This window comes from Mixophyes fleayi, chromosome 5, assembly GCF_038048845.1.
Source record: "Mixophyes fleayi isolate aMixFle1 chromosome 5, aMixFle1.hap1, whole genome shotgun sequence".
NCBI lineage: Eukaryota > Metazoa > Chordata > Amphibia > Anura > Limnodynastidae > Mixophyes > Mixophyes fleayi.
The window spans coordinates 172,553,714-172,567,485 of NC_134406.1; the positions used below are offsets into that span (position 1 = coordinate 172,553,714).

General features: G+C 40.2%; 1 protein-coding gene across 1 annotated transcript in view; it reads left to right on the top strand.

The window, feature by feature from the left end:
• LOC142159497 (uncharacterized) overlaps positions 1–13,772 on the top strand; it is a 154,526-nt gene that overhangs the window by 97,184 nt on the left and 43,570 nt on the right. Inside the window, exons 13-15 of the mRNA XM_075214395.1 lie at positions 6,366–6,419; positions 9,118–9,162; positions 10,784–10,837. Coding sequence (XP_075070496.1) covers positions 6,366–6,419; positions 9,118–9,162; positions 10,784–10,837 — 153 coding nt within the window. The remainder of the gene's footprint in view (positions 1–6,365; positions 6,420–9,117; positions 9,163–10,783; positions 10,838–13,772) is intronic.

Here is a 13,772-nt window from a genome sequence, read left to right on the forward strand (position 1 = left end):
TGTAGAAGAGTTCCGGCAGGCCTTCTTCGTCCACTCCCTATCCCCGATGCTCCTTGGGAAAGTGTGGCCATGGATTTTATCACAGACCTACCCCTCAGTGCAGGGTTTACCACTATCTGGGTGGTTATTGATCGATTTTCGAAGATGGCACATTTTATTCCTCTAACTGGACTGCCCACGGCCAGTCGTCTGGCAGATATCTTTATCAAGGAGATATTCAGACTACATGGTTGCCCGAAGGAGATCATTTCGGACCGCGGAGTCCAATTCACATCCCAGTTTTGGAGAACCTTTTGTAAGAGATTGAACATAGAATTGAAATTCTCTTCGGGATACCATCCGCAAACCAACGGACAGACGGAGCGAATCAATCAGGATCTCGAGACATTCCTCCGCTGTTTTACCTCCGACAACCAGAATAAATGGTCTCAATTCCTTCCTTGGACGGAGTTCTCCCATAATCAACACATTCATGAGTCTACCGGATTCTCTCCTTTCTTTATTGTATACGGAAGTCATCCTGTGTTTCCGGATCCTTTTCCAGTGTCCTCTTCACCGGTTCCAGCCGTAGATACTCTTTATCGGGAATTTTCTCTCATTTGGGCTAAGACTAAGACGGCTTTACTCAAGGCTACTCAGCATCACAAAATCTTTGCAGATCGTCATCGGAGGGCCACTCCTCTCTTAAAGGTAGGAGACCAAGTATGGCTATCCACCCGGGACCTAAGACTAAAGGTTCCTTCTATGAAGATGGCTCCTCGATTTATTGGCCCGTACACCATCATGCAAGTCATTAATCCTGTATGCTTTAAATTGAAACTTCCTCCTTCTCTGAGATGTCATAATACTTTTCATGTCTCATTACTACGACCAGTGGTACTCAATAAATTCTATCGACCTCCCGGTCGTCCCCCACCAATACAAACCTCTTCTGGAACTGAATTCGAAGTCAGTCGGATCTTGGCCTCTCGCATTCTTCGTGGCAAACAGCAATTTCTTGTCCATTGGAAAGGATTTGGCCCAGAGGAGAGATCATGGGTGGACAAGCAGGACCTTCACGCTCCTAGAATTCTCAAAAAGTTCCTTCAAACAGGAGGAGGAAGAGGAGGGTATACTGTCAGGCGCCGTCCGCACGGCCGCCTGACTGCCTGACCGCGCGTCTGGTTGCTATGCAACCAGACGCATCACTTCCGGATCCCCCCTGCCATCCATCTCCTAGCGGTATGACGCGCCCCGTTGCTAGGCAACGGGACGCTATGTGATTCCCGGCGGCAGGCATGACAGCGCTGCAGCGCTGATGCTGATTGGATCCCCACACTATTTAAACCTCTTCCTGTCCTCTAATCAGGGCCAGAGTATCAGGTCTTCCTGTCTCCAGCGTTTGTGTGTACCAGTTGCTGTATTGTTCCTGACATTCCTCGTGCTGCTTGTGACCCTTTTGACCCGGACCGTTTGACCACCCCTATCTGGATTCTGCCTTTGTACTGCGCTCCCTGAAGGTTACCGACTCGGCTTGCCTCACCATTCTTCTGGATTTCCCTTTGTACCTCCTCTACCTGAACGTTGCTGAACCGGCCTGTCTGACACCCCCTTGTATCTCGCTGTGGACTCTAGGAAGGACCGCGACCTGCGTGTCCCTGCAGCGGAGTCCATACTTCCTTGCGGGGGTTCCTGGTGAATACCAGGGGCACGTTAGACTCCGCGCCTTCCTCTGAGTTGCGCCAACAACAGCAGGTACCCACTATCAGTCATACACCCACTACCAGTCGTGACATTTTTACAGGAGGGGTTATGAAAAGGTTTGAGACTTAATTATATAAAGGTTCAGACCTTTGCTCTTACAACAACCCCCCTTTTAAACTCTTGAGTCAATGGAGTTGAAGTTCTCTTCATATCTTATTTTTCATGAGGATACGACTGTTCTTGGGACAAAGCCATCTTTCAGCATAAGGTGGTTTACAAATGTCATTTAAACCAGGACATTGTGAGGCATTTCGCCAGCATCAGACTTTAAAGGACTTATTGGATATTATTTGAGCTCTGAAGTCCTATGTTAAAAGAACTTGAGTTAAGGAAACTGATGTTTTTTTAAAAAACTTTTGGTTTTATATGATAACCACAAGAGAGGTTGGCCTGACTTAAAACAGACAATTGCTAGATGGATTACTTTGGTTATCAGACAAACTTACATTGGCTCAGGAAAACCTGTCAATCATCATCTAAAAGTACATTCTACCAGATTAGTGAGTGCCTCCTGGATCGGCGGGGCATAGGACTGGCTGGGCAGCCAATTAGTGTTCAGTGCTTATATTTAATAAGTTTTACAAGTTCAATGATTTTGCATCAGAGGTTTCCAGTCGTGGATGAAAGTTGCTGTGCTCTGTTTCTTCTGAATGTACTTTGCAATAAAGGCAGGTTTGGGAACTCCCCAATATCAGTGTCCACCATATGATGTAAGAGAAAATAGAATTTTTACACTTATGTTAAATCCTTTTCTCTGAAATCACTGTGGGACACTGAGCACCCACCCTTCACGCTTGTTGTCTCCAGTTAAAAACAAAAGTAATCTCTGTTTGATCAAACTATCTTTAATTTATAGGGCACCACAAAGCATGCTGTACAGAGAGCATAGAACATACCATTACAGGACAATACAATAAATGCACTGTAGTTAAAATCTTTGCACAGCTATGAACAGACACATAGGGCAATAAGGTATGAGTGAATCCCAGAACACTTAGAAAGTAGAAAAGGGAAGGAGGAGAGGCAGGGGAAAGAACTAGAGGCAGCTGAACCTGTGCCAAGGAGTGTTGGAGAAACTAACATGATCCGAGAGAGTGACTGAGGTGTGAAGAGAAGGGAGATGTGGAGACCAAGAGCAGGAGCCCAGTGATGAGGTGCAAAATGAGGCTGGCATGCCGATGGCAAAGGTAACAAGAGAAGTAGGGTATGAGGTAAGAGGGGCCTGCTCACATAAGCTTACAAACTAAAGGGAGGAGGCAGAGAAACAGGAGACACCTAGTGGTTAGTCAGTGCGAGAGAGCTCCAAATCTGATGCTTGGTACAAACAAGAGTGGGTGGTACCAGGAGTGGAGGATCATCATCATCATCGTCATCATCATGAATGAGGGTGAGGAATATTTTGAGTTTGTGAAGAAGCGGGATAAGGAGGGCAGGGGCAGGGCCCTCTTATCAACATTTTGGGCCCCCGGGCACAGCAGTGCACCGGGGCCCCTATATATACATATATATATAAAAAAATAAAAATTATTATATATATATGGGCCCTGCAGCCCAAAACAAAACCTGAAAAAAAAGAAGAAAATACTTACCTTGCTGTCAGCTGGTGACCCGGCTACCTCCCTGGTCTCCTCCTCCGTCGCGCTCCCCAATGGATGTCGGGCAGGGGTGATGATGTCACGCCCGACATGCACTGCGAGTGCGACGGAGGAGGAGACCAGGGAGGGAGCCGGATTGCCAGCTGACAGTAAGGTAAGTATTTTCTTCTTTTTTTTCAGGTTTTTTTTTTTTTGCTGCCTCCGATAGGCCCCCCTGGGCTGCAGGGCCCCCAGGCACCTGCCCATTGTGCCCAATGGGAAAGACGGCCCTGGGCAGGGGAGAGGTTAGATATGTGCCAGAGGGAACTAGAGATGGTGCAGATTTCTTGTAGAACACTGATAGTGTGAAACATAACTCAGCTTTGATGTACTGACTGCATAAATATTTTTTATCCTTTTTACTGTATTAGGGTCCTGTTGGACCAGTGGGTCAAGCAGGAAGTCCTGGGATTCCAGGAAAGAAGGTAATAATAAAACAATGGTTGTTTTTACTGGGTCAGTCTGTGAGTTAGGTCAGTCTAACCAAGTGTGGGTCCTTCGTTCTTGCCATTATATTATGTTCTGTGCAGGACTGTAGTTCTAAATCATGCTACAAGTAAGAGTAAAAGTGTTCTGCTCATTTATGTGTGAATTGCTCCCACTTTAATCTCCTTCCCAGCTTTATAAAGCCCCCCTCCATAACAACAGGTATAGATATATACAGTATGTATACATATATATATGTATATATGTATATATATATATATATGTATATATATATATATATATATATATATATATATATATATATACACACAGAATCAGAGCCTGCAGTAAGTATTGTTTGCACTAGAAGATGACTTGGACGTAGATGCGTTCTGTTGCATATCATCCGGTTCAGAGCATGCGTAGAGTGATATTGCAGACAATGCACACAAAATCATTAGATACGTTCCTTAATGACTCAGGCCCTTAATATGTAGTTTAATGGGCAGTGGGAAAATTGCAGAAGTAAACAAGTACTATATAAAAGTCATACTTGCCGACTTCTTCTGCTGCCCATCCATTAGATCCGGGAGGGGAGTGCTACTGAGGAGGTGGCTAGAGCGTGGCATTTCACATAATTTTGGCACCGTGATTTGCTGCAAATTGCGCCATGGAGACCCTCATCCTGCCGACTTCACTAGGAAGAGGGCAGGATGCAGAACAATGGCCTGCTCTATCGGGGGTCCAGAAGCCCTACCTGGAATTTAGGAGTCTTCTGGAAATTCCAAAAGAGTGGGCAAGTATGACAAACATTATATTATTTATTTATTAACCTTTATTCATATAGCTCGGACATATTACAGAAAGTGTTTTAATCGTTCACATCTATGGTATTGTTACTTGTTATGGCAATCAACAGCTCCTCCTCTATTACATCTTTTACAGCTTTTGAGGCAGAGTTTTTCCTGTCAGCTCTGAAATATTGAATAGCTTGTTCCCCAGCTGTTTTTCTGCAGAGAGAAAATATCTCACATTAAACTACCCTAAAATAAGCTGCATGAACATTATTTGAATTCACAAAACGGCTGCGGCCACTGCCTGTAGTTAACAGGTGCAATTTAAATTTAGCAAATCTAATCAGCCTCTGTAAATTGCTTGCAAAACAGACTTCATTTTTTATAATGTTTTGACTTTACCAGGTAACAAGGTTCAGTCATATTTGGCAATGTTTCTTTTTTAGGGTAATAAAGGAGAAAGAGGACAAGCAGGTCCTCTTGGACCTCATGGGCCACCAGTAAGTGCTATTTTTGTAACTCACAATGGTGCTTGGTAGTCTTATATAATCTACGGTTTGTTGCAAATTAACATTAATCCTGAGTGCATTTTATGTATCTTTCAAATATTAAGAAGACAGTTGCAAGAAATGTATGATCCCTATACTAGGTAACCTCACTGGGAGAGAGAATAAGGTTATAGAGCTCATACATAGTAGGAGGGGTATTACCAAGTAAGACATGGTTACTTGCATATGATCACTATTAAGCAGGGAATTTCCCAAAAAGGTCTTCTCTATAGTATTCCACACACTGAGCAGAATGCTATACTGATGAGCACCAACTTAGGCTCGTTCTGTAGGCAGATTTTAGTCTAGCTCTTGTCTGTTTAATGCTCTGAACTCATAGTGGATAAAGCAATGACTTTAAGGATCTCTATTCTCAGATGTGACATCTTCTTAAATGTATTTTTTTTTAGCAACTTGGTGGGTCCCACGCCTGGAACTACTGTTATTACCTGATAGCAGAGGTTCCAGTGCTGCAGGACTAGATTGGGCAGGTAATTCAGATCATCTATGGACAGGATGTATTCAGTAAATATGACACCTGGTTGAACAAGGAGCAGTGCCAAAGCCACTTTCATGTCCATAGAAGACTGAATGCCTTGGATGGCTTCAACTCATGTTTTTGCCAGCAATAGAGATCTTTACACCGTCATGCATAAATCCCTACATCTGCTAAGAGACAGAAGTTTGCTAACTCTTCATAATACAATGGTTGTAGACAATGAAGGCTATTCAGCTTTTCTGCAGACCTCAGACTTTATGTGCAAGTTGCATTAAAATTTCAATTGCATTAAGCAAAACTTTACGCACGTAATCATGTCTAAAGTAGCATTTGGCACATTTTTTCCGTGGCAATCGTTTTAACGCTGCCCAGAATTCCAACAACGTTAATACCTACAAAGAAATCTGATTGAAAGCAAATGAATATGCCCCAGTGACTTCAATAGAACAGAAAAATAATTGTATACACAATTAAGCAGTTTGTTTATGTAAACCATTAGTAAGACTAGCTAGGTTAGGGATTTAAAAAGACAGAACAGTAAAGACACCAAATAAGGATTTTGAGAACTTATTTTCAAGTACAGAATATAAAACTCACTACAACACCAACATGTCAAAAAAGAAATCACAGTCTATTTGAATTGCTAGAAATCTGCTTTGATGGACAGTCATTTGTTAAGTTTACTGTTAGAAGTCACTAACTGCTGTATTTCTATTTTTAGGGTAAAGCAGGAATTCCAGGAAGAATTGGAGCACCCGGGTCAGTAGGACTAAAGGTGAATCACTTGTTATAGTATGATGCATATGTCATTATTATTCAATATTTATAAAGTATTAACATATTTCATAGCACACGATATTGGTATTGAAATTTGTCAAATTGTACATCAGAAGCAGGAATATCTTTCCTTTGGATTCCGAAATGTCCCCAGATAATAGGAGATGGAAAGGAGTGGGAGAGAAAGTTGCAGAAACCAGTTGCTTTAAAATAAAGGGGAAAAGTAAAAAAGAAAATATGGAACATGTTTAAATTGTGATAAACTAAACCACAGAGGGAATGAATGGATTAATATCAATATTTAACATGGGAGACATCTAGTGGAGAGAGAAAATTGGTCCAGATTTAGAGTTAAGAATAGACCAGCTAGAAGGTGCAATTATGCTCTTTGGCAAAACCATGTTGTGCTACAGGGGGAACAAATTTAAAACGTGCAGACAGATTTATAGTTTGGTTATTTGGGAAGGTGGTGTATCCTAGCTCAACGCTAAATCACAGTGTAAAACTAAAGCTCCCCAGTATTTGAGTGCTAAATGCAAAAGCAAAAAGTATTTTCCCTTAATGCAAAGAAAAAAAAATGCATGTCCACCCCTTGCATTGCACCATGGTTTATCCAGGAGTAAATTTGAACCTTTTTTTTCTGTCTGTAAATGAGGCCCATTATGTCTATATTCATGATATCTGATAAAACTACTTATCAAAACCTCAATTCTGTAATGCCACAAACTGTGCTCCCTGAGTTAACCACTCTAAAGAAATGCAACTGTTTTGAAGGTAGTCTGGAGGAAAGTGCACTATTGATGAGCCAGTTATTTGCACCACACTGCCACCGCCTACACCCAAAGAACTGTTGTTTCTTAAAGTTCTTCATGTGATTGTAGTACTTGAGGCCACACCAGTTATGGGTAGAAGGGTTGTATTTATGCCCTGTGACTGGAAAGTAAACAATTTTATTTGCCATGTGTAAGACTCTAGATACATTGTAACTTTCTGCTGACATTAGAATGGGTCAAATAAGAGCACAAGCATGCTTGTATGAACTATAACTGTAACCAAATAGCACTGGTCATGCTGAAAAGGGTCAACACAAAGCAAAAACATCATCTGCATCATGGTCAGTCAGTCCTTCAATTAAAACAAGCAAGAGGCACTCTGGCACCATTGTGCATAATAGAGGATATACTGTTTATCCTCAAAGGGATAATAAAGTCTCAGTCACTGGGGAAGTTTTTGCTGGACAACTAGTTACTGGATTAATTGGAGTCTACTAAGTAGTTGGTAACTGGTATGGTTCAACCGAAGTTGACTCACTTGGAGACTGATAAACAGATTGCGCATAAGATGTCTTTAATATAGAGAAATACAGTATGATAATAAGACCAAAACAATAATGGATATAAATTGATATTTACTAAGTATACAGAGGGTTAAAACAATTTAATACATGTACCAATATAACACATGATCCAGTGCACAGGCTCAATGACCCTTTAGAAAAAAAAACCACAAAATGTGTTTTATATTTCACAGAACTTCCAATGTTTCCAAGAAATGTCCTAGAACAATTAGATAAAAAATGTTGGACAAAAGATGTATACAAAGGCTCCGTAATGTCAAATCACAACATAGCTTCAGATGACAACTTGCCACATACTGAATAAAGCGATGGGGGTGATTAATTATACACCTCTTTAGTGTTGGTTATATCGCATTCATATGGCAGCGGTAAATTGCAAGTATAAAAAGTGTATCCGTCTTGCATATCTTAATGTAGCCAAAATAGAATGAATCCAGCCATAGATAAAGGAGTCAAGCTTACCCGCCTCGATAGTCCAGATTGAAAATGTAAGTCCGCCGTCTGAGCGGCTAGGCGGTACAAAACGAAACTTGAATATTGGTGCGCACCAGTGAATCCGTCCGGACAACCACAGACTTAAGTGGAAGGTTCCTTGAAAGAGCTTGTAACTGTAAAGAACGCCTCTGGAGACAATGTAACAAGGGTCTTTACAATAAATGAGGCCAGAGAGAGAGAGTATAATTGCTCCGTGGAGCCAGCAAAACCTTTTGTGTTATATTGGTACATGTATTAAATTGTTTTAACCCTCTGTATACTTAGTAAATATCAATTTATATCCATTATTGTTTTGGTCTTATTATCATACTGTATTTCTCTATATTAAGGACATCTTATGCGCAATCTGTTTATCTGTTTCTATATTTATTTAGAGGATTTGCACTTCCTCTGTTTGATTTGCTGCACTTGATGTCCTATCTATATTCATTTGTTTGTTCTATTGCCTATTAGCGCCGGAGACCCTTTAGTCACTTGGAGACTGCAAAAAGTTTGCTTGTCCACAATCCAATGCAGGTTAATTTTGAGGAGTTCTAGTTTAAATATGTTCAGTCTCAGTCCCAGGGTCTTTTGGGTACTCCAACCCAGTAAGCCAGTCATGTTGCCCAACTTCTAAGAAGAATAATTTTTTATAAAGTATAGAATAAACTTTCACAATCTTATTGTCCTTACAAGTGACAACCCTATGTTTAGCTACATTAAGCTTTGATTCTGCTGTGCTGGTATGTGGCAGTATGCAGTCAGTAATTCGGATATGACTATTGTTTTCACTTTTTAAATTGGCTAATATTGTACATGTACTAAATAAAAAGAACACATTGTAAGAGGGCTTATATTTTTTTAGGGTTTTCAAGGTGATCCTGGTTTCCCTGGCACAATGGGATTAAAGGTAATTTAACATTACTGACATCTCAACCTAATATCTGTCACTACATTGGTTCAAATTCTCAGAGAACATTTTAGTGGATTCATTTTAAAACAACCATATTTCGTGTGAAGATTTTTTATAAATACATGAAGTTAAAGAAGAGATCAAAGGGCTTGTACAGTTGACTGGAATCCCCACAGACAACAAATATTGCGTTTTTTAATTGTTTATAATCTAACAGCTTTTTATGCTGTAGCTCACAACCTCAAAAATAGATTGTCAGGCTGTCAAGGCTTGTTCTGCATAAACCAGTTTTGTGTTCAAAGCAAATTATTAATGGGGATGGAGAGCTGGTTGAATAGACCTATAAACCTCACTTGGTACTATGAGATAAAGACCAAGATAAGGGTCATTCCTTCAATGAAGCAAGGTGAGGATCTTGTCTCAGGCCTCACCAATCTAGGAGCCCCAGAAATGTGTTTCTCATCTTACTTCCTGGTGCCCTACATGCCCACATTCCCCTACACCAGTCACATTGCTCCTGAATCTGTTACAGAATGAAGCATAGTGTGGTACAGTACCCAACAAAAATGTAAGAATACTAGGGCAAGTAGTGAGGGCGGTAACACATACCCTCCGTGCACTTGGGACTAGATAAATAGTGAAGCACTGGGCATTAAATGCTACCTCTAGCATTAATTTTAATTCATTACTATTGATAAAGCTGGGTGGCTAGTACATTGTCTCATCAGTGGGTAGTAGCAGTACCCTGGTAGCTTTTGCATCTTGGTGCTTTCTAGGGAACTAGGGGGAAGAGAGCAGTGGTGTTATTGTTTCAGCCCAACACCGCACTAGGTGGGCAAGATTAGAACTGTAAGCAATAGAGTTATTCTTTTGCTATAAGGTCCCACTGGATAGTGTATTAGAGTGTAATAAGAGGCACCATCTCTACTTTAGGTCGTTAGCAATTCCACTTATCATCAGCATCACCATTTATTTATATAGCGCCATTGATTCCGCAGCGCTGCACAGCTTATCCCAGAATACTGCACCTCACCACACTTCACCAGTGTATTCATCTCTCTCTCTTTTGTAAGCTACCCCTGTGTGTGATGTGTGGTGAGTAGCTATTGAGAGTTTTCCCTGGTGGTTAATAAGAGGACACCTTAATTTGAAGCCAACAATAAAGTAATTCAAAAGAAGATAGTATTATTAGTATTAGTATTATCTGAACTATAGGTCCTAATGATGGCTCTCAGACTAATCCGGGTAATTTTCTAGCATCTATAGTTAGAACGGCTACTGATACGTATTACCCTCCAAAAATAAACCATTAATAAGGAGCACAGTCACACTACACTTACTATATGAAATGTATTTATGCCATACACATATTAATAGAGTTACAAAAATGATAAAATCAATAAATCTCAAAGAACAGTACAAAATCAAGAAACATTGATCACTGACATACAAAGTAATGATTATGAGGTGCAATGAAGCAAAGGATAGTGCTGTATCTCAATACAAACATGGTTACTATGGTTATACTATGTATAAACCTTTTGTGTTTTCTCTATGCCCCATTATGAAATGAACTGTGAATGATTAAGCAACAAATCACATAAACTTGCTATTACAGGGAGAAAGAGGAAATCTGGGACCAAAAGGAACCAGTGGGTCTCCTGGACTGAAGGTAATGCCTAAGGTTTTTAATAACATTCATGATTTGGGGCTCATTCACACTTAATAACATTTTTCAGGCATCGATAAACTAGAAGTAGGATAAACTAGAGTTGAAGGAGCAGTTCATACCATAAAGTCTTATTGTTGTGTTAAAACTTGAGAATGCGACATGATCAGTTTTACATGCAATAAAACACATTATCAATTCAATGCATTGTGTTGGTAAAGTCGCAGTGCATGGGAAATGTGTAAAAAACATAAAGAAAAATCCTAAGCATGTGTTAGTTTTAATGCATTTTTATGGAGGGGGAGGTTCCCCACCTAATATAATTTAGATGAGCCTTATAGCTTTATGTATATTGTGTAATACTTATGGCCATGTCAGTATGTATTAATGTCTGGATGGCGATAGCAGCAGCATATCAATGAAAAGATGCTTTATTCTTAGAATGAAGAATTATTTCAATGGCTAAATATATATATTTTTTTTAAATTAAATATTTTTTATTTCTTGTTTACCAAGTGGAAGAAAAAGTCTAAGGGCTAGATTTACTAAACTGCGGGTTTGAAAAAGTGGAGATGTTGCCTATAGCAACCAATCAGATTCTAGCTGTCATTTATTTAGTAGAATCTACAAAATGACACCTAGAATCTGATTGGTTGCTATAGGCAACATCTCCACTTTTTCAAACCCGCACTTTAGTAAATATACCCCTAAGCCTGGCCTTTCAGCTTCACAATGCATGCTTGAACCGGCTAGCTGGGTCACATATGCCCCTATCCATTGAGACTGGCCCAGCGAAGCAGTAAGTTGACTCTTACTGCTCTGGGACAGTATCTCTCAGCTGCCTCAGTGAAATTTTAATAATCAATCATGATTGGTAATTTTTTATTACCGCCATAAGCAGCAATAGACAATCAACCCTATCACCGTCATAATAAATAGACCTCCATGCCACTGATGACCAGAGGAAAGAGTACACAAAGCTACTCTAACTACACCAGTTTTATCATGCAGAATATTAGGTAATGTAGTATGTGATCACCCACATTGGCATGACAGAGATAAAAATTACCCCCCAAAGTCATTTCTGAAAATGCAAACATTCATCTCCAACAGTGCATATGCCATTTTACCTATATTTAAGCAAATGCACTAATTTCATAGGTAAGTATATGGATTTGTGGGTGTCTGCAAAATTGTGCATCTTCTGATAGGAGTATATGAGTGAATCTTGAGTGCTGCTTGCCTGCTTGATGAGTGCTGACTAGACTCTAGAAAATGCATTTGGGCATACAGACAAGCTCTGCTTTTTTGTCATTTCAGAAATGTCCTGTAATATACTCAGAACCCGTTTAAGACCCTATGGGGCCCTAGGCAAGACACTGGTTTGGGCACCCTTTCCCCCCTCTGTTTGTCAAAAAAAACACACACATAAAACAGCTTAGAGTAATCTGGGCCCCTCAGTTTCCATTGGACCCTGGTGGAGATCCTAAGTTGTGGAATTACTGACGATCCATTAATTTGCCAAAGTGCAAAATATTGCATTCAGCGAAAGTAAATCAATGTAAGAGTTGCATTTGATATGAGCTTCAAGTGACTGGTGTGTACTGCCACCAAGTGGTAAATGTAAAAATCTCAACCTGTTTAAGTTGTCTTTTTGAAGTGTAAAGATGATCAAAAATGCTGAGCATAAAATACATTTTTATTTTTGCTACTGCTTGCAAACACATATTATAGCATGCATACGAGAATGTCAACACCACTGATCAGGACTTGCTCCAGCTTCAGGGCTAGTCTAAGACATACGGCAGAAAAACAAGTAACGACAGAAAAACAAGTAACTTTGAGATGCCCAGAGCTTCGGACGTAGCTGCGTTCGCTCGACTTTGGCACGCCCTTACTGTACATGGACTGTGGCAAAACAATCCTTCCACGCCCTGTTCACTTCCCAAAATTCATAGGCTGTAGTAAGTGTTCTTTGCACTCGGAGACTGAGTGGACAGGGCTGCGTTTAATGTCCCGGTTCTGGGCATGCGCAGAGTAATTTTGCGTACAACACGCTAAAAATCGGCAGATACGTGCCTTGATAAATCAAGGCCCATTGTGTTTTATGTACTTAATGAGCACATCCATATAACTCCATTATATTTTGTTGAGTATTAATGCTGCAGGCAAATTTGAAATTGACATGAAGCAAAGCAAACTGAACACTTATTAGAAAGTATGTGTGTACAGTTCCACTTACATTATTTTCTGGACTATCATTGTCGAAACTCATTTAACAGGCTTTAAGAATGAGCATTGAATGCTGAGACCCTTGAGAAAAAAACTATAAAGCCAGATGGGAGTAAAGTAGTGATCTGGATACCGTGAATTAACTGATAGATGTACCTCTGGGCACAGAAGATTGTGGTGTGATTGACAAGCATTCGCTATTACAATGGAACACATGTATAAAACAAATATAACAAATATTGTAAAAATAATTTCTAAATCATTAAGCACATATATAATGTAAACTATCCATATAACATGCCAAAAGTAATCAGATACAAAAGACAGCGCTATGAAAGTTCTACTTCTAATCCTTGAGAGCAGTGACAGAACTACCACTGTTGAAGGGAATGCCGCAGTTACAAGTCCGGAGATGAACAATGGCCCCTAGTTGCCTATGCAATGATGGTAGTTCCACCACTGTCTGCACCCTCTATAATGTCAATGCAAGCACAGTAAAGCTGAAAGAGAGAGCACTGCACAAGCCCACACACATGCACATTAGAGCAGAGCAGGGGCCATGGGAGGATAGATTGCATTGCGCCCATCCAAATTTTGCTATGGCGCTTAGCGATGTAGACCAAACAGTAAGGTTCAAAGTATTTCAGTCCTAGACTAAAGTTCATCTTGATAGTCAAGGAGTTAGCTCGATTGTACGAGGTAATAT